We start from the raw sequence: 21343 nt of genomic DNA, 5'->3' as shown, positions 1-21343 counted from the left end.
CTGGTTGGGGTGCTGGGACGGTCAAAAGGGATCAGCAGGGTAGTGCCAGTCACAGGCCAGGCCAGGCTGCCTGCCCGGCTGAGAGGGCACTGCTCACGACTGCTCCAGAAATAAAGGTGGCTCTGCATGTGCGGGCTTCGCGTGGGGAGAGGCAGGAGGACAGGGGTCCCAGAAGGTGCAGAAAGCCGGGGAAGCCTCCACAGGTCGCAACACTGACAGGGCTTCAAAGCAAAACCAGTCATACCTACATCTTGAGGGGCAGAGACAACCCCCTCAGCTGAAATCTGGGTCCCTGATGCAAGGGAGGGGATAGATGTGGGAGAAGGGGCTTCTTTTCCTTGGAAGCCAGAGGAGAAATCACCAATTGCTGGGTCGGGGGCTGGTGGGTCTGGGTGTGGAGCAGACTGGGGACAGGCTGCGGGTGGGGCGACCCGGAGACACAGGAGGGCTGCGGGCAGAGGCCAGCACTTCACAGGTGGTGTGGGGGCTTTTCTGGGGGCTGGAGAGGAGGTCGGGACACGAGATTTAGGCTCCATCTGCTCGGACGCTCAGATGGCCCCAGGAGTTGTAAAGACGTCCCAGGGACACCGTGGTCCTAGGTCCCTGGGGGCAAGGCTGCGAAAACCCCGGGCCAGCTTCCACGCCGCGAACGCGAAGAAAAGCAACGCTTGGAACTTAACACCCGCAAACGCCGCGCAGCCGCAGAGGAGGCGGGGCACCTCGAGGTCCCGCCCCATATGCTAATATGGCGCGCCACCGCCCCGCCCCTGCCCGGGGGTCGGACGGGCCCAATGCCGCGGGGTTCAAGAGGCCGGAGGCATCCGACAACGTCCCCGCGGAGGCCCGGGTGGGGCACAGCGCCGGGGTCCGGGCCGGCGGGGCGGCGGCACAGCGCGGGGGCGGTCGGCTGGCCGCTAGGGCGTTCCGGGGCCATGGCGCCCCCCACCGGCGTGAAGTGGTACGGCCTTAAGGGGCGTGGCCCGGGTCATGTGACGCGGCCGCGGCCGCCATTTTGTTCTGCGGAGCTGGTATTTAGAGCGCAGCGGCTGACGGGCCGGGTCGCCTTCGCAGCCGCCTGACTGCTCGGTCCCTCGCGCCCGCCCGCCTGCCGCGCCCGCTAGCCCTCGTCCCTACCTCGGCTCGCTGAGTTCATCCCCACCCCACCCGCAGACATGTCCGAGGCCAAGAGCGGCCCCGAGTACGCCTCCTTTTTTGCGGTCATGGGCGCCTCGGCCGCCATGGTCTTCAGCGGTGAGCGCCCGGCAGGAGGGACCCGGGGAGCGGGGGCGCCGGGGCACGCGGGCTCCTACCTGCAGCCCGCCGGGGTTCGGTGTGTGAGGTCACGCTGACGTAATGCCCAGCTGTTGGGGGTCCCGGGCCTCAGGTGACTGCGGGAGCGGGGTCGGGGCCCCGAGGGCGGCGGGGGGCCTGCAGGTGTCCGGAGCGCAGGGCGTGCGGGCTGGCCCGGGGTGCGCGTCCCCTGGGTCCCGGGCGGGCAGCCCTGCCGGCCGGCCGTGTCGGTGCGGGGGTGGGGCGGCGGCGCCGCTGCCATCTTAGCCCGGGAGAGGCGGGAGGGAGGCTGGGGTGGGGGCGCGCGGTCCTGCGCCTGCTCCGCACCCGCCCCCCCAGTCCTGCGGGCAGGTGACATCACACCTCAGCGAGCTCCCCCGACGCGGGCCCGGCCGGTCCTTGGGCGACGGGGGCGGGGGTCGGACCCTGGCGCTCCCCCCAGGTCCGCGGCCCTCGCCCTGTGGCGGCCCGCCCCCCTCCGCGGCAGGGCAGGTGGGTCTGTGCGCAGAGGCAGGTGCTTCTGGCTAGGGCTCGTCGCTGTTCCCCAAGAGCCCTGTCCGTGTGCGGGTTGGTTGGGGAAAGCTGGGCTGAGCCGGCCGGGATCCCGGGGTGGGAGTGTGTGGAATTGGGGGAGGAGGGTCAGACAGGCCGAGGCCGTGGGACGGGTGTCGGGGAGGCAGGCCTGCGTCAGCGCGGTGTGTGTGGACGCCTGCCGAGAAGGTCTGTTTCGGGGTGGGTGAGAGGGCAGCATGGAGTGTCAGTGTTGAGGAGATTCAGGTCCGAACCAACGAACGAATGAATGAATGACCTTCCTCCCCTTCCCTGAGGCCTGGAGTTGGGAGGATCTGCCCTAGGCATGGAGAAGGGTCCTTCCTGGGCTCTGGAGGGCACCCTGGTTTTGAACTTGGGTCTTGACAGTCCTGGGGTGTCAAATTTGGTGAAAATTGGTCTCCCTGGGAGAAAGGCCCTTGGGCTAGGCCTAGGAATGTGGGGCCCAGGGAGGTGAGTCCTGGCCCAGCTGCAGCCCCGGTGGACTGATCTGATCTGGTCTGGCCTGGTCTAGGTCTCTTTGCGTAGGTCTGGTTTTTGGCTTTGATGACCCCGCCCTGCCACACCCTACCTGGTGGACTGGGGAAGCTGCCTGTGCAGGTCTGTGGAGGGTTTGGACTCCAAACAGTCCCTGCTGACTGTAAACACCTGTGGCGTGGGGGCTAGGGGGCTCTGCTCTCCTGGGGGCCTCCCTCTGCCCAGACCTGCCTGCCAGTCACGAGCTTCTGAGTGAGCCCTGCCCTTCCCATCATGTGCGAGGAAGGGGTCATTTGTGGTGGGAGAAGTGGTCTGGACTTCCCCTTCTGTCCCAGGCAACGCCTGCTCTTTCCACATCTTCAGGGGCTGCCTCTCCAGCACCTGCCAACAGGCTGCCCTGCCCCTTCCCCCAGCCTTCTCTGCTTTCTGCGTCCAGGGATTCTGCTTTGCCCAGCCACCTGTGGGTTACTACCTCTGGCTATCATTCATTCATTCGACAGGTCTTGGCTGAGCTGCTCCTATGTGCCAGGCACTGGGGGCCATCGTGAAACTTGAATTCTGGCTGTCACTGCTTGCTCCTGAAGCCCTGAGTTTGCTTCCCAGCTCTTTTTCTGTACCCAGTGCCCGGCCTCCCTCTGGTCACCAGATGCTTTTCTTTTTCTCCTTCTAGAACTTACTTGGTACTTTTGGACTGAGCCTGACTAGCAGGTCTCGGGAAGTTACTGAGAACAGAATATCCTTGATTTAGGAGTTTTGCTTGCCACGGGCTCCTGAGGATTGGGGCTGCCCACTCCTGCTCCCTTCCCCTCACAGGGCTTCATGTGGTCCTGCAGTGGCCAACTTCTCACTTGGCCAGTTGGGTCAACTTCTGACTTCGTTTCTCTCTCTAACCTTGACTTTCCCCAGGGCTTGTCTTCATCTACTCCTTGTGCCTACCTGAACAGGCCCCTCAGTTCTCCGGCCTTAGGTCTTGCTGCCGGGCCGACTCCAAGCTCTGTCCCCAGCTCCTGGCCTAGAACCCCCCCTGGCCTGTCTAGTGCTTGGCTGATTGGTCTTCTTACAAAGGAACGAGGTCCACTCTCGGGCCTCCTCAATCTTCCTCTCCCATTCCAGCTTCCCCTTTTTCTTAATTTATGACAAAAGTCCTGTCGATTCTTTCTTCATCGTGTCTTCCTCGAGGCTGTCGGCTGTTCCTTTTTGGTGTTTTCTGTGACTTCCTCTCTGCTCATGGACACCCTGTGTTTGGTCCTGTGTGCCCAGAACTGCCTCCTGATCCCACTCTTTTTGTCCCTCACCCAGTCTGGAGCCCATCGGGCTTCGCCTCCAGAGCTGGCATCCAAGGCCTTCCTGGACACCTGCTGCTGCTGGGGCCAGTCTGCTTGTCCCTCTTCATGGCTGTCTCTGTTTCTTCCCTTTGTTCCTCTTGCTGCCTCCCTGCCCCCAGCCATATGACCTTCCTGCTGTCCTCTGCAGAGAAAGGCCCAGCTCACTTCCTACCTCTGGCAAGGTCCTGCTACCTGGGATGCTGAGTTCCCTGTGGTCGGTTTTCCACCCAGTGCCCTGTGTCAGCCTGTGCTCTGCCCCTTGAGTAAACAGCCATGGTATTGGCCTCTTGCACATATGAGAGACAACCTGACGTGCTGGGCCTGCAGTAGGAGCCCAAAATATACACTGCAACCAGGAGAGTTCCTGGGAAGGCCTCACAAAGACCACCCCCAAGCCCCGGGCTGATGGCTCTGAGTGTCTAGGCGTGGCAGTGTTGGGGTGACCCCCTGACTGTGTGGAGGACGCGGTGTGCACCCTCTGCCCCAACCCCTGCTTCCTTCCTTCCTGCAGTCACTCCCAATCTGGTGCCATCCTGGTTGGTACCTCTCTTCATGTTGTCTGGAATCCTTTTTCTGCTCACCATCACTCCTCCGCTCAGATGTCACCTCTGCAAAGCCCTTCTCCAGAATCCCTCACTCCACTCTCCTGAAACATGTTGCTGTGCTTGGCGGTGCTGTGTCTGTCTCCTCGCCAGGCTTAGAGCCCTGAGCGCCTCTGACCTCATCCTGCTGGGCACTGAGTACCGAGGAGGCATCTTCTGTGGTCCAAATAGGTGAATAAAATGTGAAGAGGAATGGCTGGGATTTGTCCTGGTCCCTTCTACCTCTGACTCATGCTGTCTTCTGCTCAAGCACTGCAGTGGGACCCTGGAGGGCAGGTGTCTGGAATCAGAAGAGCCACCTGGGCCCCCTGTGGCTCTCTGTTCTGGGCAAAAGTTACTCTAGACTTCAAGGACAGAGGCCAGGAGAGGAGAGCTTTCATGAAGGCAGCATACCCTAGGAAGAAGGAGGAGGGACAGCATCAGAGGAGACCAGGCCACCCTAGAGTCCACCCCCCACCCCCGTTACTGGAGGCCTCTGGGAGAAGCCAGACTTCTGTGAGCTCAAGGCCACTGCATGCAGGGGTGCTTCTGGGAGGTCTGCCGAGGCCATGTGGTTGGGCTGGGTGATGGCTCCCCAGCCCCATTGTCTTCCCTGTGCCCTCTCCTCTCCCTGGCTCACCCTTTCTCCTCTCTAAACTCAAGGGTCCAGGCCTGCTGTGTGGCTGAGGGTGTGCTCAGCCTTTTGACACAGATGCCAGTGCTCCCAGCAGTGTGTCCCAGGGCTGGGAGTGGTGGGGAGTTGGGAGCTCTGGCCTGAGAGGACAGGACTTGCCAGGCCAGCTTCCCCTGACCCTGCAACGGTGGCGGCTTTCTAGCAAGTTGTCTCTGGGGCTAGCCCCTGGGCAGGCGAGCTGAGTCTGGCCTGCTCTCTGGGCTGCTGACATGGAGTCTCCCTTTGCTTTTTCAGGCCTTTTTGACCTGAGTGCCTGGGACTCCAGGTGGGACAAAAGATGCTCAGAATCTCCAGCAAGGCCTCAGGGGCCTGGCTGCCTGTTTCCCTGTGTAACTGGGCCGCAGGACCTGGCGCAGCTCCTCCTCGTAGGTTGCAGGCAGCTGCGCTGAGGTTCCCTGAGAGCATAGGGTCTGTGTGGCTGACTTGGGGACTGCTGGTGAGCATAGGTCAGGGTTTCACAGCAGAGCAGGAGGCCAGATGGGCCAGACAGCCATAAGGACCTCTGGTAGAGGAAAGAAACAGTTATGTGGCTGCCTCCTGCCCCTGGCTGGGTGCCACCTTCACCTCCTGTTTGCCTGTGCTAACTTGGGGTGGCCCTCAACTGGGCCACAGCCACCACCAGGGTCCCGGCCTCAGGTGCTCTGGGTTCACCTCTCCCCTCGACCCCCTACAGCCCTGGGTGCCGCCTATGGGACAGCCAAGAGTGGCACAGGCATCGCGGCCATGTCCGTCATGCGGCCAGAGCTGATCATGAAGTCCATCATCCCAGTGGTCATGGCTGGCATCATCGCTATCTACGGTCTGGTGGTGGCAGTCCTCATCGCCAACTCCCTGAATGATGACATCAGTCTCTACAGGTCAGTGCTGGGTCCCTCTCCCCATGCCCTGCCCTCCCTCCCAAGGGTCAGGCCACTCTACAGGGCTGGGAGGGCTGGGGAGGGAGCATGGCCTGTGACCCATGCCTGCCCAGCTAGCAGCTAACATAGATCCTGTGTCTTCTCTTCCCCAGGAGCTTCCTCCAACTGGGCGCGGGCCTGAGTGTGGGCCTGAGCGGGCTGGCAGCAGGCTTTGCCATCGGCATTGTTGGGGACGCCGGCGTGCGGGGTACTGCCCAGCAGCCTCGGCTATTTGTGGGCATGATCCTCATCCTCATCTTCGCTGAGGTCCTTGGCCTCTATGGTCTCATCGTCGCCCTCATTCTCTCCACAAAGTAGCCTTTCCAAGCCCACCAGCCACAGAATATGATGTAAAGACCACCCCCTCCTCATTCCAGAACGAACAGCCTGACACACTTGCACGGGGCAGCTGTCCCCCCAGTAGCTGGTCTTGTAAATGCGCAGTGTCCTAGTGCCCATTGTCCGTTGCCCCTGGCCTTGCCCCCACCCGCCCCGTGCCGTGGACATCTGGGCCTACTCATTACCCATCCAGGCTCCCGACCAGTGAGGATGCAGGCCCCTGGCCGCCCCCACCCCCTGCCCTAGAGTGCTCTGTGTATAAGGATGAATTAGAGTTGTCATTTTCTCTTCACTGGATGTTTATTTATAAAGATTTGACCTGTTCATGCGTCTGTGGAGCAGCCCTCCGTCTCCCGGCTATATAGTAATCTTAGGTAGAGTGTTGCCTTGTGGGTTACCGTTTGCTCTGAGACTTCTCGGATGGACCCACCCTCCTCCAGCCCTGGCTGCCAGCGCCGCGGGGCCGCGTGCTGGGCCTGCCGGGGCCTGGCGCCGAGCCGTGTCCAATAAAGTTCTCGGATGTGACTGGACGCCTGTGTGCACTGCTGCTGTGGGCGCGGGTTCGGGGCGGGGAACGCGAGCCTGGCCGCCGCGTCACTGCGGACTGCGGGGCGCGCCGGTCACGTGGGCGCGCGGGTCACGTGGCGCGCGCCTCAGTCAGCTGAGGGTCACGTGAGCGCGGCCACGCTGGGGCCCCCGGTTCGGCCGCGGGGCTTCCGGCGCCGCCCGCTCTGCTGGGTTCGGGCGGCTCACGATGCGCGGCGGGCAGGGCGCGGCGCGGGCCCCGGTGCTCCAGTTCACCAACTGCCGCATCCTGCGGGGCAGGGCGCTGCTCAGGTGAGCGCAGCGCCGGCGGGGCGGGCGCTGGGCGCTGCTCCGGGGGCGCGGGGCACGGGGCCGGCTGCTGCTCGCGGGGCGCGGGGGCCGGGCGCTGCTACCCGGGCGCGGCTGGCCTCGAGGGGCGCGGGGCTGGCGGGGCGGGGGCTGGGCGCTGCTCCGGGGGCGCGGGGTCGGCGGGGCGGGGGCCGGGCACTGCTCCGGCGGGCGCGGGCGCGGGCGCGGGGCGGGGAGCGGAGGCTGGGCAGGCGGTCCGAGTCCCCGCCCCGCGCTGTCCGCAGGGAGGACCTGTGGGTGCGCGAGGGCCGCATTCTGGACCCGGAGAAGCTGTTTTTTGAGGAGCGGCGCGTGGCCGACGAGCAGCGGGACTGCGGGGGCTGTATCCTGGCGCCCGGCTTCATCGACGTGCAGATCAACGGTGTGGTGTAGGGCCCAGGGGGTGGGAACCCAGGGGAGGACCTCTGAGCACGCTGCGACCCCTTCTTTTCTGTGGCTGCAGGTGGATTTGGCGTTGACTTTTCTCAGGCCGCGGAGGACGTGGGTTCGGGGGTCGCCTTGGTGGCCCAGAGGATCCTATCTCACGGAGTCACCTCGTTCTGCCCCACCTTGGTCACCTCACCACCCGAGGTTTATCACAAGGTGAGGTCAGGCTCTCTGCCTCCGAAGAGGGCTCCAGAAGCAGCCAGCCCCTGAATTTTCAAATCTCCTCTCCTCTTCTTTCCACCATAGACAACCTTGGCGCCTGCATCTCGTTTCCTCCTCTGGCCTCTCTCTGCCGGGGCCTGGGGCGTCACCCCTGGGCTTTCTCACTCAGGTGTCCCCTCTGCCTGGTCTCTCTAAACACTCTGCCATCGCAGTGGGACTGCCTTTGCAGCTGTCCCCACAGGCCTCCACATTTGCTGCCTCAGCACCTGTGCTACCCCCCCACCCTCCCCACCCTGCACTCTGGCCGCCTCTGCCTCCGGGCTCCAGAAGCTGCCTCCTTGACCAGGGCTGCTGGGGACTTTCTCATTGCCACATCCATAGTTGTTTTTCAGGCCCATCCCCCCTAACCTGTCTGTGCTGTGACTGGTGAAAACACCTTCCAGAAAGTAGCTCCGTTGTCTACCCCAGGCCTTCCTGCTGCTCTTGTCTACACCCCCGCATCCTTCCACTTTCCTCATTTGCAAGTCTTGGGATTCAGTCATCTGTGGTACATTTTTCCTTTAAAAAAATTGTATTTTTCATTCAGGTTCTTTAGTTTTGCTCTTTGCCACGTTTTATTATTCTTTCTGTTTGTATGTTCTTTTTTTCTGAGTTATTTGAGAGTAGGTTGCATTCATCAAGCCTCTTTACTTCTGAATGCTTAACTTTTTCTTAAAAGCAAGGATATTCTCTTAAGTGAATGCAATTGAGTTACTGACTTTAGAAAATTAGTAGTTATCTATCTCTTAACCTACTATTTTTGTTCCACTTTTCTAGTTTTCCTGCAGTACAGGATCTATTCCAGGATTAGGGATTGCATTGACCACTGTGGGGTTCCCTCCTGGGTGTGTGGACGCAGAGTCACAGCTGGGCGCTGTGGGAGGCCGCGAGCTGTGGGTTCTGGGTTTGGTCCCGGCCTCCTGACTTCACTCATCAACTGGGAGACTTAGGCCCTCCTTACTTCTTTCTGAACCTCGGTTTCCTCAGACCTAAAGTGAGAAGAATAATGGTATCCTTTTCTTAGGATAGGTGGGTACTCAGCACTGTGCTTGGTACATATTAAGCACTTAGTAAATGTCAGGTATGGGTATCTTTCTGGAAATTTCTCCCAGCTCTTCGATCACAGAGTCAGATACTGAAAACTAAGCTCATCTTCCTGCTGCAAACTGGCCCCTGGTTCTGGACATGCCCACCCTCTTGGCCCCCATCCTTTGTGCTCTTGCTTCCTGCTCCCCACCACTGAGGCCTAGTGACTGTCACCCTAGCTTCCCAGTGCTCTCCTGGTTCTGGGTCGTGCCAGAGTGACATTCTTAAGGCACAGGGCTCAGCACGTCACTCACAGTCCCCCACCCCAAGCCCCCTTTATCGGCAGGATAAACACCACTCTCCTGAGCACTCCCTCCCTCCCTGCCATGGAGCTCTGCTCTCCCCCCAGCACATTGCAGCCGTTCCAGGCAGTGTCCTCTGCTGCTCCCGAGCCTTCTGCCCACAGGCCTTTGCTCCCTCTGCTGCACCAGCTGCCCTGCGTGCCTCCTTGAAGCTGGGCTGTCTGCCCCTGCCCTCACACACTGCATGTTTGGCCAGCGTGATGCAGACTGCAAGGTCTTCCTCAGGGCAAAGAGTCGCAGCCAGTAGGAATTCTATCTTAGGTTTTCTTCCTGGCACCAGTCATCCTCCAGAAATGCTTACCGGATGAGGGGAGGCAGAGAGTAAGCTGATTTACGGTGGAAATCGTGGAGCACTTTGAATATGAGAAATTTAATACTGATATTCTCTTAGAAACCACAGGACTGTTCACTTGTGTATCTCCCCCACCATCCACCCCACCTTCGTCCAGAGCTCCATCATACCGGGCAGAACTGGATTGCTACTTTGTTGGAAGTTACTGAGGTCCTTTTTCATCGTGTTCTGGTCCATTGAGACCACCTGCTCTTTTTCTGAGGTCTTCTCCTCCAGCCTCACCATTTGCTACCCTGCCAGGAGGAAGATCTGATTGCGTTGTTCTGTGCATCAGGTCCATTGTCTGCTGAGCCAAGATGAGGCACCTCAGGGTGACAGCCAGGCCATTGCCTCTGGCGCCACATGCCCTCTACACTTTGACCTTTCCTGCCTTGAACATGTCTCGTTCTCTTCGCCTCCAGACTGCTGTTTGTTCTGTTCTGTCCACTTAGTTCTCTCTAGCTTTCCCTTTTAAAACTCTGTTCTGGAAAAACTCAGCCATTATCTTATCTTATTTCTTTTTTGAATCTTTATGAACTCTTATACGTCACCTGGCCTGTTAGGAAAAACAGCAGCTCTTTGCTGCCACTGGTTCCCGCCTGGAGGCAGTCACTTTCAGCTTAGGTGACTCTTGGAGGTTGCCCTCAAATCGCTCAAAAATATGCTACTGTTCCTACTTGTCTTTTCGGTTTAGGGCAATTTATGTGCGTATTGGCTTCTCCCCAGGAAAGATAAGGATTCGTTCTCTTTGAGCCCCTTGCACGTTCTCGGGCCCTAACGGCCCCATCATCCCCGTGGTCCCCAGTTACCTGTGGTTTTGGTGAAAACAGTCCTCAGGACCCACAGCTCAGTTACGTTTCCCTGCCTGTCAACTGTGTTTCCCCGGGAGCTTCTATTCATTGTTTGCGTGGCGTTTCTATCTACTGACTCAACGCCATGCTTTCTGCAAGTTGTCCTGCTCTTCTTTTGGGATAGTTAGACGCAGCGAGCCATCCATCAGTTTGTCTTCCTGCGGAAGCCTCTGGGACTTGCTCTTCCAGTGTTGGCTACTGGCGCTCCTGGGGTCGAGCTGTCCTGGGATCTCCCCTCACTGGGGGGTCGCCTGGCCTCGTCTTGCTGAGTCTCTCTGTCCAGAATCCTGTGTCGTCGTTTTTGCTGGTGTACACCTTCGTTTTTTTTGTTGTTTCTTTTTTTAGAGATTGGCACTGGAGCTAACATCTGTTGCCAATCTTTTTTTTTTTTTAATTTCTCCTCGCCAAAGCCCCCTAGTACATAGTTGTGTATTCTAGTTGTAGGTTGTCTGGTTGTGCTGTGTGGGACGCCGTCTCAGCATGACCTGATGAGCGGTGCCATGTCCATGCCCAGGATCCAAACCGGCAAAAACCTGGGCCGCCGAAGCGGAGCGCACGAACTTAAGCCCTCAGCCACGCGGCCTGCTCCTATGCCTTCATTTTGGTGGAGCACATCTTCCGGTAGCTTCCGGAGAAAGGGGTCATGGGAGAGAAAGTTTTTGAGATCTTGAAGGTCTGAAAATGTCTTTTCTCTTAATTCGTGGCTTGGCTGGGTTTCAATTTTAGGTTAGAAGTCATTTTCTTCCAGAATTTTAAAGGTATTGCTGTATTGTCTTTTAACCTCCAGGGTTGCTGATGAGAAGCTGGACACCGTCTGACCCCTGATCCTTTGTGTGTGACCTCTTTCTTCCCTCTGGAAGCTTTGCCCCTGGGTTCTGAAGTCTTAGGGTGATGTGTGGGGTCCTGGGAGAGTTCATCTGTTGTGCTGGCCGTCAGCAGGCCCTGTCCATCTGGAATTTCAGTTTTGGTTGTTTGCTTTTCTTGAATGATTTCTTGATGTTCTCCTTCATTTCTCTGTCATCTCTTTCTGGGAGTTGTTATTCCACTGTTGGGCCTCCTGGATGGCTTCTGTAATTCTTTTCTCTTCTCTCTTTCTGTTTGGCGCTGCTTTCTGGACATTTCCCTGGTTTTTACCTTCCAGTTCTTTTCTTGAGTTTTTCACTTCAGTACTTGCGTATTTTTCATTTGCAAGAGCTTGCTTTCCCTCCCAGATGTTCCTTTTTCCTACACTCCATCCTTGTTTCATGGGTGTGAGGCTTCTTGCGCGTGCGCCTCTCCTGGCTCTCTACGTCCCTGCCGGCTCTGTCCTGTTGTTTGTGGCGCTCTCCTTGTCTCCTCTCAGAGGCCTGTCCAGCCTGCTGGCGAGCCCTGCTTGTCGGCTCTGTGGGAGGACAGGGACCAGCAGGCCACTGGGAACACCGAGCCTGGGGGCAGCTGGAGGCTCCCTTAGGTCGAGGTCCCTGAGTCCTTTGTCTTGGGCCTTTCTGGTGACATGCTGAGAGCGTTAAGAACATAAACTTCCACTGAATTGCCCCATTTTCTGCTGTGCCTCGACCTGCCTCTCTCCTAGAGACCCTCTGGTTTACTTCCCCAGGTGCTTGGTGGGCACACTTGAGAACCCGGCTATTCTTTAACGCCGCTCCTGTTGTTGGTCCCCCCCACCCAAGGCACCAGGTGCTGCTGAGGCCTGAGCCAGTGGGGGGCTGTGTGGTGCCTGTTTTCTCACTGTCCCCACCACGCCTGCCTGCCCATATCTGCCAGCATCTGCGTGCTGGGCTCCCAACTCAGCTTGCCCTTCCCCCATCCTCTCTGTCACACTGGTTTTAAGCCTCTTAAAACTCCCTGTATCTTGTTTGGGATGGGGACACGCTGGTCCAGCAGGCTCACCCCAGGGACTCTGCCGTGTCCTGCTCCCTGTTCCACATCCTGAAGGGGGTGGGCTGGGACACCTGTCTGCTTGTCCACTTCTGAGGCATATAACGTGAGGTGAGCCCCTGTCGCACACAAGTGGCCTTCCTGATTACGTCCAGCTCCTGGCACAGCATGGCCATGCCTTCAGTGCTCGAGCCCCCGGCCCCATCACACTGAGCTCTCTGGCTGCCCAGCCCCTGCTTCTGCCCGTTGCTCTGCTTGGAGTACATGCCCTCGTCCTGCCTCGGGCCTGCTTCCTCCTCCTCCAGCTCAGGGAGGCCGGGCCAGTGCCTTGTCTGGGTCCAGGCCCTTCTCGTGCACCCTCTTCTGTGTCCTAGCTGCTGCCTGGACTGGGGCCCCCTTGAGGGCCAGGGCGGTTGGAGTCACCCTCCGTGCTCTGTGCCTGCCCCCTGCCTGGGAACTCTCTGCTCGCCTCCTGGTCCTTGTGGAGGCCAGTCTCACGTCCCCAGGGACCTGTCATTTCTCAGTGCTCCTAAGTCTATGTCCTGCTGTTTCTGAGTACTGAGTTTTCCCTGACCATGGTAGGGGCCTTCTACCATCTTCTAACACCTGAGGGAAGGCCAGTGGGGGCTGGGCTGAGCTCTGACCTCTGACTTCAGCTGGGCTGTGGGGGCAGGGCTTTAACAGCTGGTTCCCCCCAGGTCCTTCCTCAGATCCCTGTGAAGAGTGGTGGTCCCCATGGGGCAGGGGTCCTCGGTGAGTGGCTGACCCCTCTCCCTGCCCCCACCCTGGGAGGCTCCTTGGGGATCTGTTGGCAGTCCCTCCCCCTCCAGGTGCCCAAGTGGGGAGGGAGGGCAGGGCTGCAGGGTAGGGGCCTGCTGGAGCCATCTGCTCCCCTCCTCCCAGGAGTGCACCTGGAGGGCCCGTTCATCAGCCGGGAGAAGCGGGGTGCTCACCCCGAGGCCCACCTGCGCTCCTTTGAGGCCAACGCCTTCCAGGACGTGCTGGACACCTATGGTTCCCTGGACAACGTCTGCATTGTGACACTGGCCCCTGAGCTGGGTCGCAGCCATGAGGTGATCCAGGCGCTGACAGCCCGTGGCATCTGTGTGTCCCTAGGTAAGGGGCCTGCCTCCGGGGCTGGGCCCACCTGGGGGTCCCGGGCTGGGTGCAGAGTCTGAGTCTGGGTCCCCCATGCAGGGCACTCGGTGGCCGATCTGCGGGCTGCGGAGGAAGCGGTGCAGAGTGGGGCCAGCTTCATCACCCACCTCTTCAACGCCATGCTGCCTGTGAGTGCTGCCCTGGCTCCTGGGTGGGCTGTTGGGTGGACATGGGGCTCCTCCTGCTGCTCAGCCGCCCCTCCTGCCTGCCCCTGCCCAGTTCCACCACCGTGATCCGGGCATCGTGGGGCTCCTGACCAGTGACCGGCTGCCCCCAGGCCGCCACATTTTCTACGGGATGATTGCCGATGGCATGCACACCAACCCTGCTGCCCTGCGCATCGCCCACCGGGCCCATCCCCAGGGTGAGCGGCTGGGCAGGGCGGGGGCAAGTGGTCAGATCAGGTGGACCAAGTCCTGAGGCCCCTTACCCTCTCAGGGCTGGTGCTGGTCACCGATGCTGTTCCTGCCCTGGGCTTGGGCAATGGCCGTCACACACTGGGGCAGCAGGAGGTGGAGGTGGATGGGCTGACGGCCTACGTAGCAGGTGAGTGACCCCCGTTGCTGCTGACTACCCACATGAGAACACTTCTCAGCCCCTCCGTGCTGGGATGCAAGAACCTGGGCGTCGTCCCCTGCCAGCCTGCTGGCCGCCCCCCACGCCACCCAGCATGCCTGGTGGCCCCCGGCCCCCCCAAACTTGCCCTCTCTGCTCTCAAGGCACCCAGACACTGAGTGGCAGCATAGCCCCAATGGACGTCTGCGTCCGGCATTTCCTGCAGGCCACAGGTCAGTGAGGAGGGTGGGTGTGTGCGTGTGTGTGCGAGTACGTGTGCTGGGGTGGAGGCTGCATCTGAGAGAGGCTGGAGGGGAGCGTGGGGCCAATGAGGGCCCTGCGCCCACCTCTCTTGTCTGGTGAGGTGCCCAGGAATGCGGCCAAGGCCCCGCCTGCAGGGAGCTTACAGGCACAGGGAGAGGGCGGTGAGCAAGCTGATGGCTGGATCCAGGGTGAGAGGCGGTAAAGCCACAGCACCCAGACAGGGAGGGCCTTGGCCTAGGGCCTGTGGGATCCCAGGATCTTACAGGTGTGGAGCTTGGGGAGCAAGGTGGTTGTCAGGCCTCTGGGGTCAGGCTGTGTGGAGGCTTCTCAAGGGGTCGGCATGTTCTGGGGGATGGGAGGGGGTGGCCTGGCAGAGGTTGTTGTTGGCCGGGCCCTGTGAGGCTCTTGCCAGCACCCCAGGGCTGGGGCGTCATGCTGGGAGCTACCAAGGTCCAAAATGCTCTGTAGAGCAGCAGGGAGGCTGGCCAGGGGGCAGGTGACAGTTGTGGCCTAAGGGGTGATGTGGGGGCAGAGAGAATTGGGTTTGGTCGTTTGACCTTTGCAGGGGGCGGGGCAGAGCATCAAGCCCCAGGTGGCCTCTTGGATGCCCAGGCTGCTGCTTCCTTGTGGGGCTGCTCTCCCTGGGACCCAGGAGGAGGGAGGGCTGCGGGCATTTGGGTCCAGAGCATTTTGTCAGTGGGGAGAGCATCTCTGTGGGGCTGGGATGGGTGAGTGGCTAGGAAGACAGCACCTGGCAGTGTTCTCAGACTAGGGGGAGGGCGGGGTCTCGCCAACGTGCTGCAGAGTCCTAGGATGCCCCCAGCCCCCGTCCCTGGGACTTGGAGCTTTGGGGCCATCGTGGGGAGGGGCTGCTGGCAGAGCTTGCTGGGGGTTGGTGGTCGTCACCCAGCTCTGTCCCCCGAGCAGGCTGCAGTGTGGAGTCAGCCCTGGAGGCTGCGTCCCTGCACCCCGCCCAGCTGCTGGGGCTGGAGAAGCGCAAGGGGACCCTGGATTTCGGGGCCGATGCAGGTCAGGCCCTGATGTGGGGTGGCCCTGGGCAACCTGAAGACTTGGGAGTTCTCAGGGGGCCAGGGTGAGTGGGTGGGATGTTCCCTGTGCCCAGACTGCCTTGCCCGGCCACCAGCCGCAGCCTGGGCCCCTTTTCCCAGCAGGCCACGCTCTCTGGCTTCTGAGACAATGCCAGGTAAGGGGCTGCTGGGAGCTTTGTCCCTCATCCCCTGCTGCCAGGAATTTTGGTTCCAGGGCCTCAGTCAGTATGTGAAGGGTCAGGGCGTCCTGCATGAATTGTGTCCTGGGCCTCAGTTTCCCCACCAGCCTGGTGGGGGGGCAGTGGCCCCACCCCTTCCGCCTCTCACGGCCCATCTCTGACCCAGACTTCGTGGTGCTTGATGATTCCCTCCACGTCCGGGCTACCTACATCTCAGGCGAGCTGGTATGGCAGGCGGAGGAGGCCAGGCAGTGACTGAGGACCACAACTGGGGAGGACGCCCAGCCCCAGCCGGACACTGTCAGGGCTGGGCCATCGAGGAGCTGGTCTCCAGGAAGCGAGTGGGAGCCCTGCCTCAGGTGGACGGCCTGGGCCTGCGAGGTGGCTGGCTGGCTGGCTTGGATAAACGTGCGCCCCACAGGGGCTTGCCTGGTCTCCGAGTTTTGCTTCAAAGCAGGGCTTCTTGCTGTTTCCGCTGTCATGCTCGTGGGTCTCCTGGGGGGCTCTTCATTGCTTAGGGTTGAGAGTGGCTGGATTCCAGCTTAGCCTAGCCTTGTGGGGCCTTGTGGGGCTCCAGTGGAGGTGACAGGGCCCTTCAGTAAGACAAGTGTGTCTGAGGCCTGCAGACCCACAGGCAGACGTGCTGGTTGAAATGGATGGAATGGGGCAGGGGAGCCTGGGCTGTTGGGCTCCCTGGGTAAGCCAGCTTCGAGGCGAGTGGGCTTCAGGGGGCGCTGCTGGCTCTGAAGACAGCCACTATGTGGGGCTCAGACGGCTGGCCTTGGTGCAGCCCTTCCTCCTTCCTACGGGTGCAGTCCTCAGAGCAGGAGGGCACAGACTGTGTCCCAGGACACCATTGACTGTAGTTTGGCCACCACTCTTCCTGCGTCTGCTGCGGAGTCCACTAGAGGAAGTGTCTCCAAGCCCAAAGTAACAAAGATGGTCACAGGTTCCTGTTGTGTTTGAGGGTGAACAACCTGGGGAGAACAACCGATGAGGCAGGGCTGAGTGGGGGCCTGGGGTAGGGGCACATGCCCTTGGGGTGCCGGGATGCGGTGTGCCCGGTGGTGACTGAGCAGCTCCAGCACTGTGCCAGCATGAGGGATGTGGCCCAGGGCCCCTGCTATCTGCCTGCCCCTCCCTGGTGGGGAGGGGGCTGAGGTGCTGTTCAGCTGGTGCCAGGCCACCTAAGTGCTCTCGGAACCTTGCTCTGTTCTGCTACCAAAAATCCAAAGGGATTTCTTATTTGTCACCCCCATTTCTCAGATGAGGAAACGGGCACCGAGTCCCAGAGTTGGTGAGCACCAAGGCCAGGGTTTGGCCTGGCCCAGCCATTTCTGGGGCCTCACTTCCACCCATCATCGTGCTGCCTCTCTGGGAGGACCAGGGAGGGGCCAGTCGAGATGGTGGTCAGCAAGGTTGACGCCAGAGATAGTAGGAGCCAGCACCAGCGGGGACAGCACTTCAGGCAGAGTGTGCTGCCCCAGAAAGGTGCAGTGGTACAGGCTTAGTGTGGGAGACACAGATGGCCACCCTGGCTGGAGAGAGGGGACCCAGGGGGCTGGAGAGGGGTCACGCGTGGTGAGCAGGGCCCTGCAGCTGCGTGGAAGTTTGGGTTTTATTTGAGGTGTGGGGGCAGCTGCTGGAGGGTTTTATTTTTAAAGTTGTGGTAAAATGCATATAACATCTACCATTTTAAGCATTTTTAAGCTTACAGCTCAGTAGCGTTAAGCACACTCACATTGCTGTGCAACCATCACCGCTGTCTTCTGCGGAACTTTTTCCTCACCCCAATGGAAACCCTGCACCGAATAAACACGCTCCCATCCCCTCCCCCAGCCCTGGCGCCCACAGTTCACCTTGTTTCCATGAGTCTGAGGCTGCAGGCTTTTAAACAAAGATGCGCTGACGTTTTAAGTGATCCTTCCGGTTGCTGCGGGGGGCGGGGGGTTGCCAAGGATAGCAAGAAGACCCTGAGGGGCTGGTTGTGGGGTGGCAGTCGAGTTAAGTGGGGGACAGGCTTGCCCTAGTGCAGGTGCGGACTGGGTGGGGTGGGGGAGGTGAGGCCAGGTGTGTGCCTGAGTCACTGGTGGGTGGGGGTGACTTTCACTGGAGGGAGGAGCTGGAGTGGGATCCCTGGGAAGGTGGCCTGGCGTGCTCCCAGCATCTCCGTGGCTTGTTCTGTGTTGTGCGTGAGTGGGAGGACGAGGGCCCTGTGCTGGTGAGAGCTTCCGCAGGGACGACGGGCTAGGCCTGGGCGGCCGCCGCGATACGACTCCCCGCATGGGGGCGAGGGCCACCTGGCGGTCGGGCCTGGGATCTGCGGAGGCTTCCACCTGACGCTGTTGGACTGCGCTGAGGGCATCCGGGTTCGAGCCCCGCCGATGAGGGGACCCCTTGCGAAGCTGAGGGCTCCGGGCGCACCGGAAACACCGCGGCGAGCGATGCGCTCGGGGCCTGGCGTTGATTCGTGCGGAGGATCTGGGTGGTCCAGGCCGGACAAGCCGCCTTGGGAGTGGGGGACAGACGGTATCAATCAAGCGGAGAGTGAGGCTGCGCCCACGCCCGAGGGGGCGGGGCGTTCACAGTGAGGCCGGTCCAACCCGCTCCTGTCGCGACCCTAGCCTGCGGCCCAGGCGCCGGGGCTACGCGGGTCTGCAGGACCGGGATGGGTGCGGCGCGCGGGGACTCGCTTGCTGTGGAAGAGGCTCCTTCCTGAGGGGCGGGCTCTGCCGGCGGCCAATCAGGATCGCCATGAGAAGGGAAGCGCTGGGGCCAAGCAATGGGGAAACGGGTCGCCCTCGGACCCAGTTAAGGGGCGAACCCGCAGCCGAGAGCTCCAGACGGCGCGACCAGAGCGGGCGCCGGGGACCCGGAGGGCCAACGCGCCGCCGCGCTCTGCGGACCGCACTGCACCCCAAGCCGCCCTTTCTGCTCTCCTCCCCGTCCCACTGCGTCCCGCCTCCCTGCGCACCTTCCGCCTACAGCACGTCCTTCCCTATACCGTCCCGTCGAGCCCCCGCGGGTCCCCGTACGCCCCAGTCCTCCTCGCGCCCTTCTGCGCCCCTTCTTTCCCGCCCCGCTCTCGTTGGCGTCGGGGAGTTGAGGGGCAGGGCTCCCCGCCGGCCCCTTTCCACCGTCTCACCGGGTCTCGCCCCACCTCGGAGCTTCTCTGCCTCGGAGCTTGTCCTGGGTCCGGGGTCGGGAGCCCGGGTGGACACAGCACGGGGGTGGCACGAGGAGGGTGGAGGAAGGGCGTCTCCGCTCCTGGGCCACCTCCTCAGCATCCTTCCTCGCTCTCAGTCTTCGGGCAGCTCTGGGGGCACCCAGCTCGGCCCCGAAGCCGCAGCCCTCTCTGAGCCGCGCGTGCCTCGCACTCCCCCCGACCAAGTTAACAGCTCGGTATGATTCCTTCCAACCTGATCCTGAACCTCTTTCCACTTTGGGGGCTTGGTTTCTTTTATGAACTGGGATTGCACTTTTGATTGTGCTTTGCCCTTTGCTTTTTTTTCTTCTTCCCCTGAGGAAGGTTCGCCCTAAACTAACATCTGTTGCCAATATTCCTCCTTTTTGTATGTCAGCCGCACCACAGCATGGCCGCTGCAGAGCCGTGTTGGTCGGCTCCTAGAACCTAACCGTGGCTGCGGAAGCAAGCGTGCACAACTTAACCACAAGGTCACAGTAGGTCACAGGCCGGGCCTCTGGCTGCTGCTTTTTTTTTTTTTTTTTTTGAGGAAGATTACTTCTGAGCTAACATCTGCCGCCAATCCTCCTCTTTTTGCTGGGGAAGACTGGCCCTGAGCTAGCATCTGTGCCCATCTTCTTCCACTTTCTATGTGGGAGGCCTACCACAGCATGGCTTGCCACATGGTACCACGTCCACACCTGGGATCCGAACCGGCAAACTGGGCTGCCAAAGTGGAATGTGCGAATTCAACCGCTGCGTCACTGGGCTGGCCACCTGCTCAGGGTATCTAGAAGGCGGATGGCATCCTGTGGGTTCCTCTTCCCTCGTGTGGCCACAGCAGGATCTGAGAAGGGGCTTCTGTATTAGTGTCCTACTGCTGCTCTAACAAGTTACCACAGACTGAGTGGTTTAAAAGAACACAAATTTGTCACCTTACGGTTCTGGAGGTCAGAGTCAGAAATTTGTCTAAATGGGCTAAAATCAAGGTGGTGGCAGAGCTTTGATTCTCCCTAGAGGCTGTAGGAGAGAATCTGTTTTCTCACCTTTTCCAGCTTCCAGATGCATTCCTTGGCTCATGACCCCTTTCCATTGGCAAAGCCAGCAACGGCCAGTCAAGCCTTTCTCATGTTGTGTCTCTCTGACCCTGGCTCTTTTTTATTTTTCTTAACGTGTGCTTTTTGGTGAGGAAAATTGGCCCTGAGCTAACATCTGTTGTGAATCTTCCTCTTTTTTTGGTCTTCCCCAAAGCCGCATACGTAGTTGTATATCCCAGTTATAGGTCATTCTAGTTCTATGTGGAATGCTGCCACAGCATGGCTTGATGAGTGGTGTTTAGGTCTGTGCCTGGGATCCAAACCAGTGAACCCCAGGCTGCCAAAGCGGAGTGTGAGAACTTAATCACTCAGCCACAGAGCCGGCCCCTGACCCTGGCTCTTTCTCTCTCTCCCATCTCCTAAGGACCCTTGTGATTATATTGGGCCTCCCTGGATGATCCTGGATAATCTCCCTATTTTAAGGTCAGCTAATCAGCAACCTTAATTCCCCCTTTCCATATAAGATGACATATCCACAGGTTGGGTGATTAGAACGTGCACATCTTTGGAGAGGCCGTTATTCTGCCTACCATACCTTCTAGAGAGAAGGGCCCAGTTCAGGGCTCCCATTGGCCGGGTCTAAAGGAGATCCTACATTGCTGTTGTCACTGCACTCAGGTGCTCATTTCCCTACATGCTTACCAACACTGGATGTTTTCAGTCTTTGCGATGTTAACCAATTTTTGGAGTCAGTCCATTTTAAGCTGGGGAAGTCAAGGTTTAGGGAGGGAAGTTACTTGCCTGAGATCTCCTGCAACTTTCTGTTGCCTGGCTCCTGGTCTACTTTTTTTCTCACGTAGCAGATTTATATGGGAGGACATTTTCCCAGGTGGCTTTCCCATTGGCTTACTTTGGCATCTTTCATCCACCCATCTGCAGCTACCAGCAAGTGCATCTTGGGAATCTCAGGCATAGTGACCAGGGACTTAGCAGGCAGAAGCAGGAGACTACACCATTATCTTTTGTGAGCCCTCTTGTCTCTCCCTGACTGGTCTCCCTGCCTCCCCTTTGCCTGGTACAGCCCTTCCCTGGCTCCCAAAACCTCCATGGATGCGGGCCTGGCCCACCTCTCTTCCCTTGTCTCTCCCCGTCTCTCTCTGCATCCCAGCAGGATTAGAATCCTGGCTTTGCCCTTGACTAGCCATGGTGGCCAGCCTTGAAGATGACCCCCAGTGATCCTACCTTCTGGGATTCACACCCTTGTCCATTCCTCCCACATGGTACCAGGTTGTTCTGTGTGACCAATAGGATGGGACAGAAGTGATGCTATATCACTTCTGAGATTAGGTTATAAAAGTCACTGTGGCTTCCATCTTGGGTGTGCTCTCCTTCTCTCCAGTCACTCTGGGGAAAGCCAGCTGCTGTGGCATGAAGACACTCAGACAGCCCTGTGGAGAGGCCCCCATGGTGAGGAACTGAGGCCTCCACCAACACCTGGGTGAATGGGCCACCTTGGAAGGGATCCTCCGGGTGCACTCCAGCCTTACATGACTTGACATCCCAGCTGCAACCTTATGAGGGAACCATGAGCCAGAGCCACCCAGCCAAGCGGCTCCTGGACTCCTCACCCACAGGAACCATGAGATAATAAATACTTGTTGTTTTATGGCTCTAAGTTTTGGGATAATTTGTTACACGGCTCTAGATGACTGATACTCTAGCTGTGTGATGTGAGGTAAGTTCCACAGCCTCTGAACCCCAGTTTCCTCCCCTGTGCCATGAGGGTGATAGAAGTGAGTG

The 21343-nt window shown here is 59.7% G+C and overlaps 2 protein-coding genes across 4 annotated transcripts; both read left to right on the top strand.

The window, feature by feature from the left end:
* Positions 1-784: 784 nt before the first annotated feature.
* Positions 785-6681, top strand: ATP6V0C (ATPase H+ transporting V0 subunit c). The gene is made up of 3 exons (XM_070568662.1): positions 785-1251; positions 5590-5773; positions 5926-6681. Exons 1-3 carry the CDS (start codon positions 1173-1175, stop codon positions 6128-6130), a joined length of 468 nt encoding a protein of 155 aa, XP_070424763.1. The 5' UTR covers positions 785-1172; the 3' UTR covers positions 6131-6681.
* Positions 6682-6778: 97 nt separating this feature from the next.
* Positions 6779-21218, top strand: AMDHD2 (amidohydrolase domain containing 2). 3 transcript variants are annotated; one of them, XM_070568657.1, is made up of 11 exons: positions 6779-6988; positions 7270-7406; positions 7488-7627; positions 12816-12870; positions 13021-13233; positions 13315-13403; positions 13495-13639; positions 13714-13821; positions 13995-14063; positions 15022-15123; positions 15489-17160. In XM_070568657.1, exons 1-11 carry the CDS (start codon positions 6906-6908, stop codon positions 15575-15577), a joined length of 1230 nt encoding a protein of 409 aa, XP_070424758.1. In that variant the 5' UTR covers positions 6779-6905; the 3' UTR covers positions 15578-17160. The 3 variants fall into 3 exon arrangements, with proteins under 3 accessions (XP_070424758.1, XP_070424760.1, XP_070424759.1); XM_070568659.1 differs by lacking the exons at positions 15022-15123; positions 15489-17160 and adding an exon at positions 20943-21218 and having other exon boundaries at positions 6800-6988; XM_070568658.1 differs by lacking the exon at positions 15022-15123 and having other exon boundaries at positions 6800-6988.
* The last annotated feature ends 125 nt before the right edge of the window (positions 21219-21343 follow it).

The sequence above is a fragment of the Equus przewalskii genome, chromosome 12, assembly GCF_037783145.1.
Source record: "Equus przewalskii isolate Varuska chromosome 12, EquPr2, whole genome shotgun sequence".
Classification (NCBI taxonomy): Eukaryota; Metazoa; Chordata; class Mammalia; order Perissodactyla; family Equidae; genus Equus; species Equus przewalskii.
Note: the sequence above shows the minus strand (reverse complement) of the source record. Positions and strands in the feature narration are given on the sequence as shown.